This window comes from Apium graveolens, chromosome 3, assembly GCF_009905375.1.
Source record: "Apium graveolens cultivar Ventura chromosome 3, ASM990537v1, whole genome shotgun sequence".
Lineage (NCBI taxonomy): Eukaryota > Viridiplantae > Streptophyta > Magnoliopsida > Apiales > Apiaceae > Apium > Apium graveolens.
The window spans coordinates 295822752-295845663 of record NC_133649.1 but is presented as its reverse complement, the minus strand read 5'-3'; the positions used below and the strand labels follow the sequence as shown (position 1 = coordinate 295845663).

Below are 22912 nucleotides of genomic sequence, written 5' to 3'. Positions count from 1 at the left end.
TGAGGAATGACCATATATCCCATTTGAGGCCCTGAGATACCACAAAATGCTGTTAAATCCTGCAAAGTGTGCTTCCGGAGTTGGATTTGGAAAATTTTTATCCAAAAGGGGAATCGAGGCCAACCCGGACAAGATAAAGGCCATCCTAGACATGGAACCTCCACATTCCGTAAAGGATGTTCAGAAACTCACTGGAAGAGTTGCAGCTTTGGGTCGATTTATCTCCAAGTCTGGGGATAAGTGTTTACCTTTCTTCAAGGCTTTGAAAAAAGTAAAAGACTTTGTATGGACTGATGAAAGCCAAGAGGTATTCGAGGATTTGAAGAAATACATGGTTCAAGCACCATTGTTGGCCAAACCAATTCTTAATGAAACTTTGTACTTATACAGTATTTGGCCATTTCAGAAAATGCCTTGAGCGCCGTATTGGTTAAGGAGGAACTCAAAATCCAGAAATCCATATACTATGTCAGTAAGATTCTACACGGGGCCAAGTTGAATTATTCGATTATTAAAAAGTTTGTTTTAGCCTTGGTGATGGCCTCAAGGAAGTTGTGTCCTTACTTCCAAGATCATAAGATTGAGGTACTAACAAATCAGCTTTTGAGAAACATCATTCACAGTCTTAAAGCCAGTGAAAGGCTAATTAAATGGGCCATAGAGCTGGGAGAATTTGAAATAAAGTATAAGCCACGAACGACGATAAAAGCTCAGGCCTTGGCTGACTTCGTGGTTGAATGTACCATTCCCAACCAAGAAGTCGGGGGGGGGGCAGGGAGATACTGTACCCCAGGGCATGGAGGGAAAAAAGGAGAATGAAGGAGAACATGTCAATGACAAGGAATTCTGGGTTCTCTATTTTGATGGAGCATCAAAAACAAATTCAAGTGAAGCAGGGCTAGTTTTACAAAGCCCCGATGGGTTCTCGATTGAATATGCTATGAAGTTAGATTTTCCTACTACAAATAGCGAAGCTGAGTATGAAGCTCTGATAGATGGCCTTGGCCTAGCAGGGATATTGAGGGTCAAAAACTTGAAAGTTTGTGGAGATTCGAAACTTGTGATATCTCAGGTCAAGGGGGAATTTGAAGCAAGGGACGAGACCATGACAAAGTATGTATGGGTAGTGAGAGCTGTGATGACTCAATTTGACAAGTTCCATGTCGAGCATATTCCTAATGAAGAAAATGCTTATGTTAGATATATTTGATAATGTCATGACTAATATAATTTATGTTTAGTTTTCAGATCTTACTTAAACAGGACAAATTAGTACTTAACTGAAATCAGCACTTATACTGAAGTCAGAACTTAAGTTATCGGTACTTAAGGTTCAGGAGATATTTATCAGAAGATAATATCAGGACTTAAAGGAAACATTCAGATAAGGAAGGTAGCTGATTGAAAGGAAAAGAAGATCAAGACAAACGTAAGAAGAGATATGCATGAAGAAGGAATTCTATGAAGAATAGAATACTTGGAAGAAAAAATATCTGATTGATATATTTTAGGAAGCAGAATTATATTCCATATCAATTAGCGATTATCTTGTAACTGTGTAGTATATAAACACGGACATAGGGTTTACACTATAAGTGTTATCATCATTGAGAATATTATTCATTGTAACCCTAGCAGCTCTCGTGATATTTGTTCATCACTGAGAGAGGACAGTTCCATACTGTAACAGAGTTTATTACTTTGAATAAAGTTTGTTTTCTGTTACTTAAGTTATTAGAATTTGATTTGATTGTGCTATACACTGTATTCACCCCCCTCTACAGTGTGTGTGACTTAACAAGTGGTATCAAAGCCTATCTGTTAACACACAAACAGTTTAAGATCTAAAAACAATCATGTCTGAAGCAGAAACTCCAACTTAGCCCACCAAAACTGAAGAACCACCAAAGACACAAATTCATAGTTGATATGAGACTATTAGAGTTCCCATATTGAAACCGTCTGAATATCCCATATGGAAGGTGAGGATGACTATGTTTCTGGAAGCTATAGATCCAGAATATCTTGACAGAATCAAGGAAGGACCTCACAATCCAACAAAACTCGCTGTTGCAGTTGCAGGTGAAGCAATAAAGTCTGTACCAAAGGAGAAGAGTGATTACACTGCTGAAGATATCGCTTTAATTGCTAAGGATGTGGAGGTACGACACTTACTGCATAGTGCCATTGATAATGTAATGTCAAATAGGGTAATTAACTGCAAGACTACAAAGGAGATATGGGATGCCTTGGAAACAAGATGTCAGGGAACTGATTCGATCAAGAAAAACAGGAAGACAATACTCACTCAAGAGTATGAACACTTTGACTCCAAGTCAAATGAGTCATTGACTGATTTATATGACAGATTTGTCAAGCTCTTGAATGATTTGTCACTGGCTGATAAGGAGTATGATCTTGAAGATTCAAACCTTAAATTCCTGTTAGCTCTTCCTGAAAGCTGGGATTTGAAGGCAACAACTATAAGAGACAACTATAATCTTGATGAAACGATCTTGATGAAATTTATGGGATGCTCAACATGAACTTGAGATGGAACAAAGAAGCAAGAGGAAAAGAGGAAAGTCAAGGACAGTTGCTCTTAAGGCTGAAGAAGAATCTCCCAAGGCAGCTACCTCAAGGAAAGGCAAGGGTAAAGCTCTCTTCACCAAGTCTGATACTGAGTCATCAAGTTCTGATAGTGATGATGACTCAGAAACTGAAAGCTTGCCTGAGACGGATGCTGATGAAGAGATGATGAAGCTGTGTGCTCTTATGGTGAAAGGAATCACGAAGATTGCATACAGGAAGTTCAGGAAGGGAAAGAAGTTTTCCAGGAGAGGTGCAAGTTCTGATAAGAAGAATTTCAGAAAATCTGAAGGCAAAGGAGGAAAGTCTGACAGAGGAGATTATACAAATGTCAAATGTTACAATTGTGGTGAGAAAGGCCACATATCTCCTGATTGCAAGAAAGTGAAGACTGACAACGGCAAGGCTCTTGTCACAAAGAAGAAAAGCTGGACAGACACCTCAGATTCTGAAAGTGAGGAGAATTATGCCTTGATGGCAAATGCTGATATGGCAAGTGCTGAAAGCAGTTCTGATGCTGCTGAGTTAAAGGTACCTCAAACTACTTATGCCTTTCATACTGATGATATTAATGAGTTGAGAAGATATCTTAAAACCATGTTCATTAGCTATAGAGACCAAACTTTAACATGTGAAAGATTAACTTCTGAAAATCTTGCTTGTAAAAAGAGGAATGATTATTTAGAAAAAGAGTTAGTCATGTTCCATCAAACTCAGAAAGATAGAGATGATGCTTTCTATGTTAGGGATGAAGTACTTAAAATGAATGAATCTCTAAAAGCTGAGTTAGAAAATGAAAGAGAGATTATCAGGACTTGGACTAACTTTGGCAGAACAACTCAGAATTTGTTAAGTAGTGAAAACTGGAAAGAGGGCTTACGTTATGGAGATAATAAGAATGATAAAGGAACTGTAGATATTAAGCCTATAGTTGTTAAATAAAAGCCAAAGTTGAAACCTATTAAGTTCGTAGCTGTAAAGTCTGATACTGAGAAATCAGAAGTTAAAAAGGAATTAACTTCTGACAAACTAAAACTAGAAAAGACAACTGAAGTAAACGTAGGCTTAATGATAAAGAAGCAGCTTAAGCATAAGCTGAAAGATGTTAAGAATGCAAACAAGGTAAAATTACCTAGGAAAAATAGGAATGGAAAGGAAGGTGTGAATAAAAGCAATGATTATAAGCCTGTTCCTCATGCTCCTAGAAAAACATGTCATAACTGTGGAAGTTCTAACCATCTGGCTTCTTTTTGCAGGAAGAATAAGAACATAAACTCCTTACCTTCAAAGTCAGGAGTTAAGAGTCAGCCTGTTAGATATAAGCCACAAAATCCTTGTTTTCATTGTGGTAGTTTATGGTATTCCATTTATACTTGTAAGGAATATCATAGTCTGTACTATGATTATTATCAAATAAAACCTTCTTTAAAGAAAGTTAGCATTGTTCCTTCTAGTGTAAGTTCTGATTCAAAGTCTGATAATGTAAATTCTGATAAGAAAAATGTTAACGTAAACTCTGATCCTAAATCCACTTCAAATGTTAACAAACTTAATAAGACCAAAGGATCCAAGCAAGTCTGGGTCCTTAAAACTAATCATTAGTGGTCTTTGTGATTGCAGGGCAACAGGAAAAACATCCTAGTTCTGGACAGTAGATGTTCAGGACATATGACTGGAAATAAAGCCCTGCTATCACACTTTGTGGAGAAGGCTGGCCCAAGTATTTCTTATGGAGATGGCAACATTGGAAAAATGTTGGGATATGGCAATATCAATCTTGGGAATGTCATCATTAAGGAAGTAGCTCTAGTCTCAGGACTTAAACACAATCTGCTGAGTGTTAGTCAAATCTGTGACAGAGGTTATCATGTGGATTTCTTTGAAGAACACTGTGAAGTTGTAAGTAAATCTACAGGCAAAGTTGTTCAGAAAGGATACAAGCGTGGTAACATTTATGAAGCCAAGCTTTCAACAAGTACTGATGGTTCTGCAGTCTGTCTGATTAGTAGAGCATCAATTGAAGAAAGCTGGAACTGGCACAAGAAACTCTCTCATTTAAATTTCAATAATATAAATGAATTAGTCAAGAAAGATCTTGTAAGGGGACCTCCAAAGTCAGTATTTGCTCCTGATGGCCTTTGTGATTCTTGTTAGAAGGCTAAACAAAGGAAATCTTCATTCAAGAGCAAGACTGAATCATCAATTCTTGAGCCTTATCACCTACTACATGTTGATCTATTTGGTCCTGTAAATGTCATGTCTATTGCAAAGAAGAAATATACTATGGTCATAGTGGATGAGTTCACCAGATACACATGGGTGTATTTCTTGCACACAAAAAGTGAAACTGCATCTATCTTGATTGATCATGTCAGGCAACTGGATAAATTGGTCAAAGATTCTGTGAAGATTATAAGAAGTGATAATGGCACTGAGTTCAAGAATTTGATAATGGAAGAGTTCTGCAAAAACCATGGAATCAAGCAGGAATTTTCTGCTCCTGGAACTCCACAGCAAAATGGAGTTGTTGAAAGAAAGAATAGAACTCTTATTGAAGCTGCATGAACTATGCTTGATGGAGCAAAGCTTCCAACCTATTTCTGGGCTGAAGCTGTGCAAACTGCTTGTTTTACTCAAAATGCAACACTCATTAACAAGCATGGAAAGACACCATGTGAGATGGTGAAGAAAAAGAAGCCAAATCTGAAATATTTTCATGTATTTGGATGCAAGTGTTTTGTTCTTAAGACTCATCCTGAACAGCTATCGAAATTTGATCTAAAAGCTGATGAAGGAATCTTTGTTGGATATCCACTTTCCACAAAAGCCTTCAGAGTCTTTAACTTGAGAACAAGGGTGGTCATGGAATCTATCAATGTCTCTTTTGATGATAAGAAAATTACTGGACTTGAAGATTTCAATGATCATGATCAGCTGAGATTTGAAAATGAAGACTTAAATTCTGATACTAAAAATCCTGACAGTCTAAATCCTGATACTACAAACTCTGATGGATTAAGCTCTGATGTTATTGAAACTGTGGTGACTACGCCAAAGGAAGATGCACTTGTGCAGGGGGAGCATACTGAAGATGCAACCACATCTCAAGAAGCATCAGAACATACAACTGGCTCTTCAAGTTCTGATTCATCAAGTTCTGATAAGCCAAGTTCTGATAATTCTGAAAATTTAAATACTGAAGGATCCAACTCAGAGAGCATAGTTTCAGGGGGAGTATCAGAAGATGTTGATGAAGATGGCATGGATCATGGGGGAGCATCCAGTTCTAGAGAAAACCTTCCATCTGCAAGGAAGTGGACTAAATCATATACACATGACTTAATAATTGGAAATCCTGATGCAGGTGTCAGAACTAGAACAACTACTTCAAGTGAATGTCTTTATAATTCTTTTCTTTCTCAGACTGAACCTAAGAAAGTGGAAGAAGCTCTTCAAGATGCTGATTGGGTGCAAGCAATGCAGGAAGAGTTAAATGAATTTGAAAGAAACAAAGTCTGGACCCTAGTACCAAGACCAAAGAACAGATCTGTTGTTGGTACAAAGTGGGTATTCAGAAACAAAACTGATAGTGATGGTATAATTATAAGGAATAAAGCAAGGTTGGTTGCAAAAAGATATTCTCAACAGGAGGAAATTGATTATGATGAAATATTTGCACCAGTTGCTAGATTGGAAGCCATAAGGATAGTTTTGGCTTATGCTGCTCACAAAAAGTTTACTGTCTTTCAAATGGATGTGAAAAGTGCTTTTCTCAATGGAAAATTGGAGGAGGAAGTATATGTTGAACAACCTCCAGGCTTTGTCGATCCCAAATATCCAAATCATGTCTACAGGCTTGATAAAGTACTTTATGGCCTTAAGCAAGCTCCTAGAGCATGGTATGAGACTTTAGCTCAGTTTCTTCTGGAAAATGGATTTAACAGAGGAACTATAGACAAAACACTGTTCTACCTCAACCATGGAAAGGACTTACTTCTGGTTCAGATTTATGTTGATGATATCATCTTTGGTTCTACAAATGACAGACTTTGCAAAAAGTTTTCCAAACTGATGCAGTCAAGATATCAAATGAGTATGATGGGAGAACTTAGCTATTATCTGGGCGTTCAAGTTAAGCAGAATGAAGAAGGCACTTTTATTTGTCAAACCAAGTACACCAGAAACTTGCTGAAGAAATTTGGAATGCAAGATTGTTCAAGTGCATTCACTTCCATGGCCACTGCAACAAAACTGGATAAGGATACTGGTAAATCAGTAGATATTACTGATTACAGAGGTATGATTGGCTCTCTACTCTATCTAACTGCTAGTAGACCTGATATCATGTATGCTACATGTCTTTGCGCAAGATTTCAAGCAGATCCAAGAGAACCTCACTTAACAGCTGTGAAAAGAATATTCAAGTATCTTAAGGGAACAGCTGATCTGGGATTGTGGTATCCCAGAGAATTAGATTTTAAACTAATAGGTTACTCAGATGCAGATTTTGTAGGTTGTAAAATTGACAGGAAGAACACAAGTGGAAGCTGCCAATTTCTTGGAGGCAGATTGGTTTCTTGGTTTAGTAAGAAACAAAAGTCAATTTCCACATCAACTGCAGAAGCAGAATACATTGCTGCAGGAAGTTATTGTGCACAGATTCTTTGGATGAAGAATCAGTTACTGGATTATGGGTTAACATATTTTAAAATCCCTATTTACTGTGATAATCAAAGTGCTATTGCTATGACAGGTAATCCAGTTCAACACTCAATGACAAAGCATATCAGCATTAGGTACCACTTCATAAGGGAACATGTGGATGAAGGTACAGTGGAATTGCACTTTGTTCCAACAGATCAACAACTAGCAGATGTCTTCACAAAACCACTGTGTGAAGCTACTTTTACAAGATTGGTAAATGAACTTGGAATGGTTTCAGGTTCTTTCTCTAAATCTGTTTAGTTTTGTTCTGATACATCAGACTTTATGATCAGTATTTACAGATATTACTCTCTTTGTGTATTCTATGCCTAATTGAAAATTGATTAAGTACTGATTGTTGTCTGATGTGAATTTCAAAAATCTGATAGTGAAATGACTGTTTCTGTGACTATTCAATCCTATGAGGATAAATGTGTTAGATGCTGACCAAGTAGTCTTTAATATACTAGAGAACCCATGTTAGAAGTAATTATTTATGTGGAAATATATTGACACAAGCAAATTCTGATATTGAGCTTAGTTACGTTTACTTTGTCTATCTTATTACTAAGTCAAAAACTAGAATAATGCTTCTCATCTGTTAAGTTCTGATATTAGTAAATCTACTGAATGTACTAAGTGCTAATAAAACCTCACTTATCAAAAGAAAAAAGGAAAAGAAAAGGGAATAAAAATCAGGTACTCCTTTGAGATCTAGAGTAAAAATGTGGAAGGGACGACCCAAGTCCATTGCCGGTATTAAGTAATATGCATTAGAAAAGCAAATAATTATTTTTCTTGGTGACTTTTCACACTCTATGATTACTGGAGAAATACTCTGATAATAGCATAAATTCTGATAAGCAGTTGTGACTCACTTACACTAAGAAGCCATTATAAAATGGAATTTCAAAAGATGCATAAAATAAGCACAAAACAGTTGAGGTGGACTCATGCATGAACTCATTCAATAGTAGGCTTCAGAATAATGACAAATTTTAAGTAAAGTTCTTAGTTATGCCTTATTTTAAGTTCTGAAGAACCGAAATCAGAGTTTGTATGAAGAATTACAGAAATAGCCATTCAACTCTTCGAGTTAAGAAATCCTGTTCTGATGACTGTTAAGTCCTGATATAAGTCTAAGTGCTGATATTAAATTCTGATTCTTTACTTGACTTATTTGTGGTTAAAATCTGAAACAGTCTTATTATAAATCAGACTATGTTTGAGTGGAATATTAACAGTTAATACAATTAGGGTTGGTGGTACATGTTCATGCACAGTAATTTTTACTTGTTTCCTGTGCGCATTAAACCCCGTTTTACACTTCCAATGGCTGTTTTTATTCTCCTCAGTCTAGGGAGACGAGGTAGAAGTATTTCTACCTGTCCGCTTTAAATTTTACTTGCGTCTCCTGGCATTCCATTGCCTATATAAACCAACAATTCACTCCAGTCAGTACAACTCAAATTTTATATCATTTGCTCTCATTTTCTCTCAAACTCTCAAGCTCTTACTCTCATCTATTTCTCTCTCATCACAATCATGGTGAACTACAACTTAGCTCTAAACTATGATACTTTCTCTCTCACCATGAGTTGTCCAGAGTGGCAGCAGGAATGGCATGTTACTGCTAATCCTGATAATGTTTGGGACTCTGTTCCCCAAGAGGTTATGACAGACCTCTTGTTCTTTTATATGGATTACCATCGCCATGTTGAGCGATTGGAAGAAGCACGGCTGGAAGCTCTTCGACAGCAAGAGCGAATCATTCGTCTCGCTGTCCTGTTTATAGAGAGTAGGAAGAAGAAATAGGCCTTGTAGCTTAGGACACTCTTGTAATCTTGTGTTGTAATTTCAATTTCATGAATGTATTCTCTTAATATATTAATGGAATTTTTATATTTTTGCAAGATGTTGTCTCTGAGTTGTTTGAAATTCTGATACATTTTTAAATCCTGATTTATCCATATTCTGATGACCATTTTTATACTGATAAAAATCAAGTTCTGATTCTGACGTGGCAGTACCTGATTCCTTGATTTTTTTTTGGTCATTCTCTCACCTGATGTATTTTTACAGAATATTGGTTTCGTAGTAAAAATGATTTAATAAGTGGGAACAGTTTATATTTTAAATTAAAACTGAATTACCTTGATTAATGGGATTACTTGGTAAGTGGAACGGTTTTTCCTTGAAAAAATACATGTGATAAGTAATGATTACTGTTTTCCCGTGCCCATTGATTATTCTTTACTGCTGCATGTCTGACAGATGTCCAACAGTTACTTTTTCTACCATGTATAAGTAAAAGAGAGAGAAGATTGTAAAATCTTTTATTTACTTTCACACTTCATCTTTCTTTACTTCCATTCTCTCTCATCTCCTGACATTGTTTTTCATACAAACATTTTATCAAACACCTTACAGGCAACCTTAATTCTAAATTTTTCTCATGGCACCTAAGGATTTGATCATAGATGGAGCCAAGTTCGTTCCTAAAAACTATGCTGCAATCTTAAATCATGATGAAGCTCCATCTGAGTTGCACTTTGTGCAAGATCTTCTAGCACACAGTGAAATTGGGTATGCATTGACCCAGCCTCAAGTCATTTCCAGCCAACAAGTTCTGACATTTTGGCGGACTGGGCATTTTGACAATGGTGGTGCTACTGGTACTCCAAGTATTATTTTCGAAGTAAATGAGGCTGAACATGTGGTAACTCCTGGAGTAGTTCGCAAAGCTCTCCATTTACCAGAAGGTTGCATTTTCTCAACAGCGGAGGAACCAGTGTTACAGCAGCTCATGGCCAATTTGGGGTATGAGAAGAGTCTGGCCAAGCTTGGACAGTTGAAACGAGCTCATATCAGAAAGGAATGGAGCTTTTTCTTCGACTGCATCACTGAAGCATTTGGCAATAAGTGTTCCAACTTTGATGCCATTCCAATCATGAATCAGCACATCGGATATGCTATTATTCACCAAACTCATTTTGATTTTGCAAGTGTTGTGCTAGGTTTTATTGGGGATAGGATGACAGAGGATAGAAATGTAGTTTACTTTGCTAGATTCTGTCAGCTTATATATACCTTTTGCTGTGCTAATGATCCCCAACCAGCCAGTTCTTTATTTCCACCTTTCAAACTTGCAAAACATGCTTTTAATGACTTGGTAAATGATGACCTTAAGAAAACGGTGGTTAGACCCTTACAGATACCTCAGTCTGTAAAACAGATCTTGGTAAATGCTGATCCTCTAACCTACAGATATGTTTACCCTGATGTACAACCCACCACCACCACCCAGACAACTCAACAACCATCAGAACATACCACACACACCTCAATCTACTCAACCTTATGTCAGAACATATCTCAAAACTTCACAGCTACCTCAACCTTCATCTTCCAAGCCCAAGAGGACAAAGACTGTACCTCAGACAACACAGAAGAGAAGGAAGTTTGTTCTGAGAGATGAGTCAGATAGTGAGGAACAGGTTCATGTGTCAGAACCTGTTATAAAAGAAGCTGAAAAGGTCTCTTCTCAGAAGGATACTGGAATTGGGGAATCAAAGCTTCTCAAAAGGCTTAGAAGAATGTCTTATGCTGAAACTCCCAAGGAATCTACACCTTCAAAGAAAAGAAAGAAACAGAGAGCTCACATGCCAGCTTCAGATGATGAGGAAGCAGCAGCTAAGGAAGGAGATCAGGAATCTCTAATCTCAAAAGAGCCAGAATTTGTTGGAGCTACTGCATCTCCATCTTCATTGTCACCAACTTATGAAGCTACTGCTACAGATAAAGCATCTACACCACCTGTGTCTCCTGTACATGAACCAGTATCTACTGAAGACCCAGGTATAAGTGCTGAAATTGATATTCACAATCTAGTTGTGCCTGAGGTTCTCTATTTAGAAGCTCCAACAACAATAAATCCATCAACAACACCACTTACTGATGCTAATGAAACTCCAGAATTGTCTGCAACACCTTCTCTGCATCTAGATGTTGATGATCAGAATATAGGTGAGCATCAGACTATGGATGTTGATCAGAACTTGGAAGAAGATCAACACTTAGAGGAGGATGTTAAAGTCTCAATTGCTTCTCATACTGTTCTTTTAACAGAAGATGTTGATTCTGTCAGTTCTGATGCTGCAAATGCTGATGATACTGGTGATGCTGCTATAAATGCAGATGCTGATGAAGCTGGTCCTTCAGGACATGCACCTCAACAGATTGTTTCTAAATCTGAACTAGTTAAGAAGTTTGTTCGAGAAGAAGCACCAGTACCTTGGAGTGAAACTCCTAGAGGACAGGAGTGGACTAAGGAATGGAACACAGTTACCTTTGTTCCACCTGAAAAGATTCTTGCTGAGCACTTGGCAAAAGTTGATGAGATGTTAATTAATGATGATTTCAAGACACAGCTTAGAGTCACTGCATTGGGTACTAGACATCTGCAAGGTCTACATTCAACAACTCATGCAGAGTTACATAAAATTCAGGAAGAATTACTCAAGCAAGAAACGATTAAGAGAATTGAAAAGAAAACTTTCTTCCAACCTACCTTTGACAGAGTTGCTTACATTGAGAAGACCCAAGAGAAACAACAGTCTCAGATTGATGATATTTTGAAAAATCAAGCTTCTCAGCAATCTCAACTCGATGAAATCAAATCCTCAATGGAATTGCTTGTCACTCTTCTCTTACCTGCTGATGCCAAAAAGGGGGAGAAGGTAATTAAGTCCAAATGCAAAACTGTTAAGACACTGAAGGGGAAGGATGATGAAAAAGATGATCAGGGAAACTCTGAAATGGGTGGAGGTCATGGTCAAGGTAGTGGTTTCTCATCAAGAAGAGCTGAAGCTACATGATAAGTTCTAATACTGGAAAAAGATTTACTTCTGATACTAGTAAAAGGATAAGTTCTGATGAACTTTTGGATCTTGATGAAGAATTATCAAGACAGTTATTTCTTAAGGAAAATCCAAGAATGGACTTTGAGAGTCTGATGGAAGAAGAAGCTAGACTTAAGTCAGAAAAAGTCAATTCTAAATCTGAAGCTTCTGTTGGTAAAAAGAAACTTCCTAAGGCCAAAGGCATTGTGATAAAAGAAAGGACAAATCCTGAAGCAACCAAGGTCAAATCACAATTGCAGATAGATCCAAGGTCTAAGGGCAAAGAAAAGTTGGTGAACCTATAAAGGTTTATGTGCCTCCTGTGGATGAAGAAATTACTGTTGAAGATGCTGATTTTACTCTGACTTCAAGGAAGATTTCTAAGACAACCTCTGACATGGCTCAAGTTGTTCAGAGTCAAGATATAGTTAGTTCTGATATTACAAAGAAGCAAGTAACCTCTGACATAGCTCAAGTTGACTTGATATCAGAAGATAAGAAAAAGGAAACCTCTGACATTGCTTATGTTAAACCCTCAAAGTTACTCCTACCAGGAATTTACCAAAGCCAAACAGACTCAACCTTTGAAGAATGCATCAAGTGGTTTTGAAGCAAGAGTGGTTACTGGAAAGGAAGCAAGAGATAAATCTGGATTGGGTAGTGCTGATGAAAGAAGAGTACAGAACACAACCAATGATCCAACTTCCTTAAGTGAACCAGGTATTGGAGCAACTCCTGAAAGATTGAATCAACTAGAATCTGTATAGATGGTTTACCATACCTACTTGAAAGAACACATTTTGTTGTACTTCATGACAGATGGTAGGGTTTATCATATAAGGGAAAGTGCCATTCCACTGAAGTACTTTGAAGAATTGGAACATGTATTATTCTTACTTCAAGTGAATGACAGAATAACAGAAAGTGCTGCAAACTATTTGAAGAATCAAATTCAGAGACAGAAAAGACTTTATTCTGTAAAGTCTGACAGCACATATCTTCCAAGGTACAGAGATCACAAGGGTGATATTGTTGAGATGAAGCCTAACTCTGCTAAGATTATAACTACCTTTCTGGGTTATAAGGCTGTAGAATTCAATCTTGAGTCTGACTAGGCGTATTTGATCAGACTGGATCAGGACATAAGGAAAGCTAGAATTAATGATCTCATGGCTGCTATCTTTCAAACTGGTGAAGATTCTGCAGAACTTAAAGATGCTAAAAGGAGGATGATTGATGAACTCAGATATGCTGAGAGATGTTTGTTAAAGAACTATCTCAGAACAACTCCTGACATCAGAGAGATCAGAAAGTGAAGCCAAGTCAAGATCTACAACTGCTCAAATTCTGATATGAATATAGACTGAAGTTGCTATCAGTAATTGGTAAAGCTTTAAGGACTGTAAGTTGTAGTTATCTAGTCAAATTCTCATGCATTTGTACTTAATGTTTTTGACATCATCAAATATCTGTTAAACTTGTATATTATGCTAATTTACAAGTCGGGGGAGATTGTTGGATATATTTGATAATGTCATGACTAATATGATTTATGTTTAGTTTTCAGATCTTACTTAAACAGGACAAATCAGTACTTAACTGAAATCGGCACTTATACTGAAGTCAGAACTTGAGTTATCAGTACTTAATGTTCAGGAGATATTTATCAAAAGATAATATCAGGACTTAAAGGAAACGTTCAGATAAGGAAGGTGGCTGATTGAAAGGAAAAGAAGATAAAGACAAATATAAGAAGATATATGCATGAAGAAGGAATTCTATGAAGAATAGAATACTTGGAAGAAAAGATATCTAATTGATATATTTTAGGAAGCAGAATTATATTCCATATCAATTAGCGATTATCTTGTAACTGTGCAGTATATAAACACAGACATAGGGTTTACACTATAAGTATTATCGTCATTGAGAATATTATTCATTGTAACCCTAGCAGCTCTCGTGATATTTGTTCATCACTGAGAGAGGATAGTTCCATACTGTAACAGAGTTTATTGCTTTGAATAAAGTTTATTTTCTGTTACTTGTGTTATTAGAATTCGATTTGATTGTGCTATATACTGTATTCACCCCCCTCTACAGTGTGTGTGACCTAACAGCTTAGGCAAATGATTTATCCAAGTTTGCCTCTTCTGAGATCGAGAATAGTTCCAGAAGCGTATATTTCCGTGTCTTGAAGAAAATGAGCATTGATGTTAAGCCGGTTGCCCCCATTGGACTTAGAGAGTCTTGGATAGATCCTATTAAGGCTCATCTACAAACTGGATGGCTTCCTAATGATGTAGTGGAGGCAAGAAAACTGTCCGTACGAGCCCTACAAAATTCTTTGATTGATGGGATTCTTTATAAAAGGTTTTTCGTAATTCCTTATCTAAGGTGCCTCAGGCCAGATGAGGCCCGACTTGCTCTGGAAGAAGTACATGAAGATATATGTGGACAACACTTGGGGGGTAGGGCCTTAGCCCATAAAATTACTCGTTTAGGCTTCTACTGGACAGAAATGATAGCTTCTACAGGACCACTTGTAGAGTCATGATAGGAGCAACGCCATTTATGTTAGCATACGGGGCAGAAGCAGTCGTTCCAGTAGAGATATCACATTCGTCCCTAAGAATCCAAGAATACAACGCCGAAGAAAATGAGGAGGGCCAAAGATTAACCTTGGATTTAATAGATGAAGTGCGGGATGAAGCACATGCAAATATTGTGGAATATCAAAAGAAAGCTTCTTTTTATTACAACCTGAGGGTGAAAGAAAGATTCTTCAAGGAAGGAGATTTGATCTTAAGAAAGGTAGAAGCCTCTGGAGTAGGGCATAAAGAAAAACTCGCCCCAAATTGGGACAGGCCGTACAAAGTTAAGAGCGTTCAAGGAAGAGGATCTTTCCAGTTGGAGACTATGGAAGGAGAAGAAGTACCAAGGACTTGGCATGCTCAAAATATGAAGATTTATTATATATAGCTCGTTGAAAAGGAAGTGCTTACTTATTAAAGTAGCAACAAGGTTCAAAAGCACCATGAAGCTTTGCTCGCTTAGGATTTATATTCCAGTTTGTCAAGTTATTTAAATTCTTTAAGATTTATATTCTAGTTTATAATTATTGAGGTTTGACCCATTTATAAAAGGTCTTGGAAGACCATTATGATACTAAGCTTCGAAAAAATGAAGTCATACTCTTGAGTTGAAGTAATGTTTTATAAAACTTAAATGGAAGGTTGTGTATAACAAGCAAGCAAAACAAGGAGATAATTATAAAATATTTGAGAAATGCAGAAAAAGGGAATAACATAAATAAACCCTGAAAGGAAATAAGTTTGAAATACAATAAGATAATTTAAAAAGCCATGAAAGGCTAAGTAAAAGCTCTACTCATCCCTTGTAGATTCATCCTTGTCCTTCTCCCCTCATTACGCCCTTCCTCTGCATCAACGGAAGTCTATGCATTTTTGGCTGGAGAGGATGGATGAGAGGTAGTGCTAGGATCAAGGATGCGATCTTCCTGCATGGGAGAATTAAAGAGACGTCCAAGCTATCCTCGGTTTCTGGCTGCTCAGAGTTGATCAAATCCTTGGCCTCTATTAAGCCAGGATGTTTCTCTATCACCGCCTTCACCGTAGCGTCCCATCCTTGCGTAAACTGGATATGATAAAGACCCTCATGAATCTCCATCAAGTCCCTGAACTTCTGGGAGTCTATGTAGTCATTAATAAGGGTTTCCTTATCACTTCGGAGCTTTACCAGCTCAGCATGGGCTTTGGACAGCTCTTCGTCCTTGTTCTTTAACTTCTTCTCAAGGACCCCAACCCTCTCCTTCCATTTATTCATCTCCTTCTCAAAATCATTAGAGTTGCCTTTCCAGGACTTGGCCTGATGAAGTGCATCCTGGAAGAAGGCATTGCTCTACGAAAGGAGGATGAAAATTTAATAAAGAACAATAATAAAAAGAGAAATATAAACAGAGAGAGAAAAGGGCAGATGATTTACCGAAGCTTGGGCTTGAAAACCCAGATGCTCAATGGACTCAATATCACTCCCCGTGACAATGTCTGTGTAGTCCTGGGGAGTGATAGAGTGGAAAGACCAATCTTCTACATGTTTGATGGACCTAACCACCGTGTCACCTCTTCTAAAGCCCCAGTTGGGTTTATAAGCGTGCCCCTTGATTGAGGGATCCACATCATATCCCAGGGAAACCTCGGGAACATGTGGCTTCAAGAATGAAGGGCCACCAGGTTTCCCCCTTGGGTCCTTGTTGAGTTTGGCCCTCTTTTGACGAGCTGATTCGCCCTCCTTGGGCCGGTTGATGTTGTTAATGGCTTCGCAAGCTGAAACATAAACATTGAAACCCATGATTGATTGAGTTATAACAAAGTACAAAAAAAGAGGAAAAATGCAGGTAAATTTACCCTTATCAGTGGCCTGAGAAAGACCAACTTTCTTCAATGAAAATTCCTCTAAAAGAGTCCAAGTATTTGTTTGGCCATTATCCGCGATAAGGGCTTGATAGCCTCCACCTCATCGGTTAGCCAAATACTAGTTGGGCTAGCGTCAACTACCTTGCAAAAGGGCCTACGGAATAAAGTAGCCCAATCGCCTCCAGCCCATGTTAATCTAACAAACTCATCTATCCATTTTGGGTTATTTTCAACAATGGAGTTACCATAAAAAATATGAGGACACCTGGGCCTTTTACGGATTAAAACCCAACCCAATTGGGTTAAAGGGCTGTTGTAAAATTGGAATATTTTTCTAAAAAAGGGAATGAAGAGGGAGAAATTATTTCTAAGGCATAAAACCATAAAGCAAATAATATTACTCCATGCATTTGGAGGAAGTTGATAGGGATTTATTTGAACATCTGCAAGAAGGCGGGGGATAAATTCGTGAAATGGAAACCTAGGCCCGCAACTAGATCTCTTCGATAAATAAAAATTGTGTCCCCCTCCCAATTACAAGTTCGATCACCAGGGGTGGCAGGAGTAATCCTAAGGTAAGGAGGAAGCCTATATAAAGTATTATAATTTTCTATTCTACCGTCTAGTTCATGAAAGGTGTTACTGTGGTTATAAGAATCTAAAGGTTGAAGACGGTGGAACAACGGTGGGGGAGAGAGCGCCGGAAATCACCTTTCTAAAGAGAGAGAGTTGAGAGAATTTTTTGAGTGAGTAGTGAAATGAGGAACCCCACTCCACTCCACTCTTATATAGCAACGAAGGGAAGGTGAATCGACAAAAAGCCCATCAAATAGACAGATTTAGAACAATCTAGAATGTTCGAGGAAAGTCGAAAAGCCCATAAGTCAATCAGAGTCCTGGTTGAAAGGGGGAGGAATCCTGGTAGATTTTATATTTGACAAGGGTGATAGAAAAGCCCATAAGTCGATCAGATTCCTGGTCGAAAATGGTAGGAATCCTGGTCGATTTTACATTCGACAAGGGTGATAGAAAACCCATAAGTCGATCAGAGTCCTGGTCGAAAGGGGGAGGAATCTTGGTCGATTTTATATTCGACAAGGGTGATAGAAAAGTCCATAAGTCGATCAGAGTCCTGGTTGAAAGGGGGAGGAATCCTGGTCGAAAATTCCTTTGACTAGGGTGTCAGGATGTCTCAAAAGTCGACCAGAATCCTGGTCGAAAGGGACCAGAATTCTGGTCGAAATCTCAATCGCTCAGAGTGTCAAAATTGGTTATAAGTCGACCAGAATCCTGGTCGAAATCGATCAGGATTCTTGGTCGATTTGTGATGTATCCTGGTCAAAAATTCCTTTGACCAGGGTGTTAGAATGTCCCAAAGGTTGACCGGAATCCTGGTCGAAATCTCAATCGACCAGAGTGTCAAAATTGGCTATAAATCGACCAGAATCCTGGTCAAAATCGATCAAGAATCCTGGTCAATTTGTGATGTATCATGGTCGAAATTATCATTAAAAAAGAAAAAATCTTTAAAATTAAGGAAAAATTCTGAAAATTACAGAAAAATTCTGAAAATTGAAGGAAAAATACCGGAAAATTCCTAAAAATAGGAACAAGGTGAGGAAATAGGCATGGAAAAATATTAGAATTCCTAAATATATCTTGAAGCCTCGGATAAGGCAAATCGTTGTAAATGTGTAGATCGCTCTATACTTTACGTTAATAACGATACCCTGTAAGGGAATTAAAGGACTTAACTTCTACGAAATCTGTTAAATGATAGGGAATAAAATAAACCCTGATTGCGTATTTAATATCACATTAATTATACCCGGTTTGAGCTACAAATAAAGCCCATTTGAAGGGACCCGAAATCCTGAATATTAATTAATTACGTAGTTAATTAATATGGTTATAATCAGCTGACAAGTAAAGTCCAAATAAGGATACAATTCCTTGGAGATTGGCCTCCAAGAAATCTCATGGGACAAGGAATCAATTTCCTACATTTTAGGACTCCAAAGTTCACTTTAAATCTGAGACTTGCCCACCAAGTCTCCTAATACTTATCCAATTCGAAGGCATCACGTGCCTATACAAGGGACTCACCCAACAAATCAGAACTACGTTTTTGACACAGAAAGGTATGTAGGCATCTTGTGAAGGCAGATTAAGTCACGAAACACGAGATCAGTCAAATAGACACTTGAAGCTCACGAACCCTAGTAATAAAATACCCTAGTTTTTTATCCATAACATCTTCCAAATATATTATTATCGTTCGTAATATTCTCCTAAAAATTTCTATATAATCTTTCATTAAGATTTTTAAAATCAACTTGTCATTATATTCTGTTAAAGTTTCTACTTTTTATTTAAATCAACTTACCATCTTGATATTCTCATAAATTTCGTTTTTACTACAATTTCTCATCTTTCTCCGAAAATCAACTTACTATATTCTATTTTTTTAGCCTATGAAATATTACAAAGATGGATATCTATAAATATTTATCATCATTCATAATATTCTCCTAAAGTTTATATAACATATTCCATTAAAATTTTTAAAATCAACTTTGTCATCATAATATTCTCCTAAAACTTCTACTTTATATTTAAATCAACTTATCATCTTCATATTTTTCTAAATTTCTTTTTTAATATCATTTCTCTTTTTTTTTCTTAAAATCAACTTACTATACTTGAAATTTTTCTTCTAATTTTTAGCCTATGAAATATTACGAAAATAAGTATCTATAAATATGTTTTCTTAATATTTTTTAAAATCGTTATATAATTATATTACATATTATATGTGTTATAGTAAAGGAGAAGACGAGGGCGGTGAGGTGGCGCCTCTCATATATATATTTTTGTAATTTTCTCAAATTTATATATTATTAAATAGAAAAAAATATTACATTGATTATTGACCAATATAATATAATTTTATGATATTATATTTATGAATAATGAGGGAGAGACTCATTGGAGTAAACATATTTAACGAGAGAAAGAATTTTTAATTTTTTGATTTATTACATTTATTTATTTTTCATAATTTCATAATGATAAAGATCAGATAAAAAATAAAAGAAATAAAAAAATCGGAACATTATTTTAGAAGGAAGGCCGCTGCGAAACGCGACTTAGTAAACTAGTTATTACAAAAACAAGAAAGCTTATGTTTATTAATATATATAATTTGTACTTAAATCTTTTCCTTTAAAAGTTTTTCAACTTAAAAAAGATACAAAATAAAAAATTATAACAAGCTCTTTTTAAAAAAATAATAAATTAAAAACAATATAAAATAATATTCTCTAAAATAAACTAAAAATTGACTATATTTAACATAAAATAATATTTAAAAACTAATATATATATATATATCTATATTATACTATAATAACCGGAATGGGGTATAATTTGGTTTAGCGGTTATCCCCTAATTTTGGTTATTAAAAAAATAGTGTTATATATCCGCTAAACTACTAGATATAATCTAGTTATCCTACTAAACTACGACCATGGCGTATCTTATTATTAAATAATAAATAAAAAATGTTATATATCCGCTAAACTACTAAATTATTGAACCACTAGAAACAATCTACTTCTTCTACTAAGGTTATCCTATTATTTTTAATATAAATTCATAATTATTATATATTTACAAAAGTATTTTAAAAATTAGAATGACGGGATAAATAAATTTTTTAATTATTAACGATAACTTATGCATTGCATGGGATTTAAGTTAGTATAATAATATATACTATACTATAATAACTAGAATGAAGTATAATTTGTAATTTGGTTAACCCCTCATTTTGGTTATACTTTTTCGACTGTCGGATCTTATTCATCAAATAATCAGACCCGTTAGATCCAAATATTAAAAAAATACACTCTACACGTTCTCAGGTTCGAATCCCGTTATATTGCTATTTATAAAGAAACATATAACAACAAACAATTATATTATTATTTATAAAGATACATATAATTTTTCAGGTTCGAATATCACCAATGAAAAATATTTACATTATTATTTATAAATAAGATCTCATCAATCATATATTATTTATAATATTTGAACTTAACTTGAAATTATACACAATGAAATAAAAATATATAAATATTTATTGAGACCTGTATATCGTACCGGCACTAAACTAGTAATAATAAAAGATAATCATGTATTTGAGGATGACATTACGCTATCATATTATAATTTATGAGGCCCATTTTTCTCAAACAAAAAAAATTGATCGACTATCCTGTGCTAGTATAACAAGTTTGTAAGAATTACACAAAACCCTAATAAGAAAACAAAAGAAAAGAAAAGGTATTTATTGTCATTTGTCATGGCCAAGTCATTCCCGCCCGAGATGATCCAAACCCTAAATATTGTAGGTGGTTACTCCACTCAGAACGTAGTGGATGAAATATGTAAACCAATACTCAGAGATGAGCAAAACATTGTTCTTAATTCTCCCAAATACATGTACATCCGGAAGTTGATACCTGTTGTTCTTGATCTTTACAAAGTCGAATATGATTATTGGTCTAATCTTTTCTGTCCTGCTGCTCGGGATTATAATCTTCTCCATCATATTGACCCTACTGTTAATGTTGTTAGTCCATCACTTGATCATACCCGTATCAGTGTTGATGTCGTCGTTCTTTCGTGGATCTATGCCACCATCTCCCCTTATTTGTTTGCGAGATTAATCAGTCAATTAACACATGATACTAGCGCAATGAATGCTTGGGCATGCCTCAGAGGCATGTGTCAACAACATAACACCACCATGCAGAATAAGAAGAGAAGGTTTGTTTACGATAAGCGTAATGATCATGATGTTAATAATAATCGAGTTGATTTGATAAGCGCTCGTGTACATGTTATCTTTAGTTACTGATATGAAAACTGTGGGAAGAACTTGTGTTCTTTCCAAGAGGTGGAAACATGTTTGGACTTACCTCGCGGATCTAGATTTCAACGACCCTGAAACTTGTTGTGCCCAGCTAAATTTAACATGTTATGCACAACCTGAAATGGCTAAGTTTGGTGACAGGGTTAACCGGGTTATAATTGCAAATCGAGCTACATATCTAGACACTTTTAGAATACAGTTTCCCCTCAGTACTTCTTATGCTGCTCATATTCACAATTGGCTCAAGTTTGTCTTTGATAAACAGGTTGGCAATTTGGACCTCGACTTTAAAGCTATTAATCATCCAACTATCGATATTTTAAATATCTATATAAATCCTTCCTTGATTCTCAATACTACACTTAAATCTTTGCACTTGAGATCAGTGACTCTGAAAGGACCTTTGCTTCAATGGGTTCTAACTAATTGTCTTAATCTTCAACGTTTGTCGCTTCATCACTGTAAGGCCAGCGCTGTTGATGACTCTTCCACACCCCACCAGAAACTTGTGGTCTCCTCCCTTCAGCTAAAGCACTTGGAGTCTTTTAACAGCTTAAAGTTACTTAACATTAATGTGCTCCATTTATCTGCTCCAAATCTTACTTCATTCATATTCTACGAGTCTGAAATTCATGTGGAGTATCTTAGTGTTCCATCATTGGTGGAGGCTACATTTGGACGGCTATATTCTCATCATATTTTCCATGATTTGGATTCCCTGTCTACCTTCTCTTCTCAGCTTGAGAAACTGTCAATTTGGCATGTCAGGCAGTATGTAGAAGGGCCAAGGCAAAGTTTAGGCCCAAAAGATGCTCAAATAAAGGCAATAAGTTCCCATCAACACCTCAAGGTTGTAGAGTATCTTGGATATACTGGATGGGCATCTGCTGCCGAGTTTGCACTTTGTCTCACTCAACATGCTCCCATGCTTCGGAGATTTGTTTTTGATACTCGTCAACCCAAATATGTAGGAAAGGCACGCGAAGTTTATACATCTGATCGTAGGGATCAAATGGATAGTGTGAGGAGGACGACAGAGCTGCTTGCAAAACAATTGCGATGGAGACAAAATCATGTTGTTGTGGTTATTCTATGATTGATTAAATTAAGTTTTTGCCATTTCTAGATTCAACACTACTTTTGAATTTGAGGCACTAGCTACATCTTGTGAATTTACATTAATGAATACTGATAACTGATGTGTTTTAGCAAGATGTTATACGTTTGTTTAATCAAAATGCGATAACATCCCTTAAAACTTGCAAAACTTGATTACAGTAGATGTGATTGTCTGTTTCTAATCTTTGCAGTATTAAACCTGGTGCTGTTAATCTAATGT

The 22912-nt window shown here is 36.3% G+C and overlaps 3 protein-coding genes across 3 annotated transcripts; all 3 read left to right on the top strand.

The window, feature by feature from the left end:
• Positions 1-14397: 14397 nt before the first annotated feature.
• On the top strand, positions 14398-14751 carry LOC141715240 (uncharacterized). Its single transcript, XM_074518715.1, has one exon. The coding sequence runs from the start codon at positions 14398-14400 to the stop codon at positions 14749-14751; it is 354 nt and encodes a 117-aa protein (XP_074374816.1).
• On the top strand, positions 14748-15176 carry LOC141715239 (uncharacterized). Its single transcript, XM_074518714.1, has one exon. The coding sequence runs from the start codon at positions 14748-14750 to the stop codon at positions 15174-15176; it is 429 nt and encodes a 142-aa protein (XP_074374815.1).
• Positions 15177-21559: 6383 nt separating this feature from the next.
• Positions 21560-22669, top strand: LOC141715238 (F-box/LRR-repeat protein 25-like). Its single transcript, XM_074518713.1, has one exon. The coding sequence runs from the start codon at positions 21560-21562 to the stop codon at positions 22667-22669; it is 1110 nt and encodes a 369-aa protein (XP_074374814.1).
• Positions 22670-22912: the final 243 nt, after the last annotated feature.

What these genes read in the sequence shown, in the direction of transcription:
- LOC141715240 (XM_074518715.1), top strand. Translation starts at nt 14,398, where the DNA reads ATGAGCATTGATGTTAAGCCGGTTGCCCCCATTGGACTTAGAGAGTCT.
- LOC141715239 (XM_074518714.1), top strand. Translation starts at nt 14,748, where the DNA reads ATGATAGGAGCAACGCCATTTATGTTAGCATACGGGGCAGAAGCAGTC.
- LOC141715238 (XM_074518713.1), top strand. Translation starts at nt 21,560, where the DNA reads ATGAAAACTGTGGGAAGAACTTGTGTTCTTTCCAAGAGGTGGAAACAT.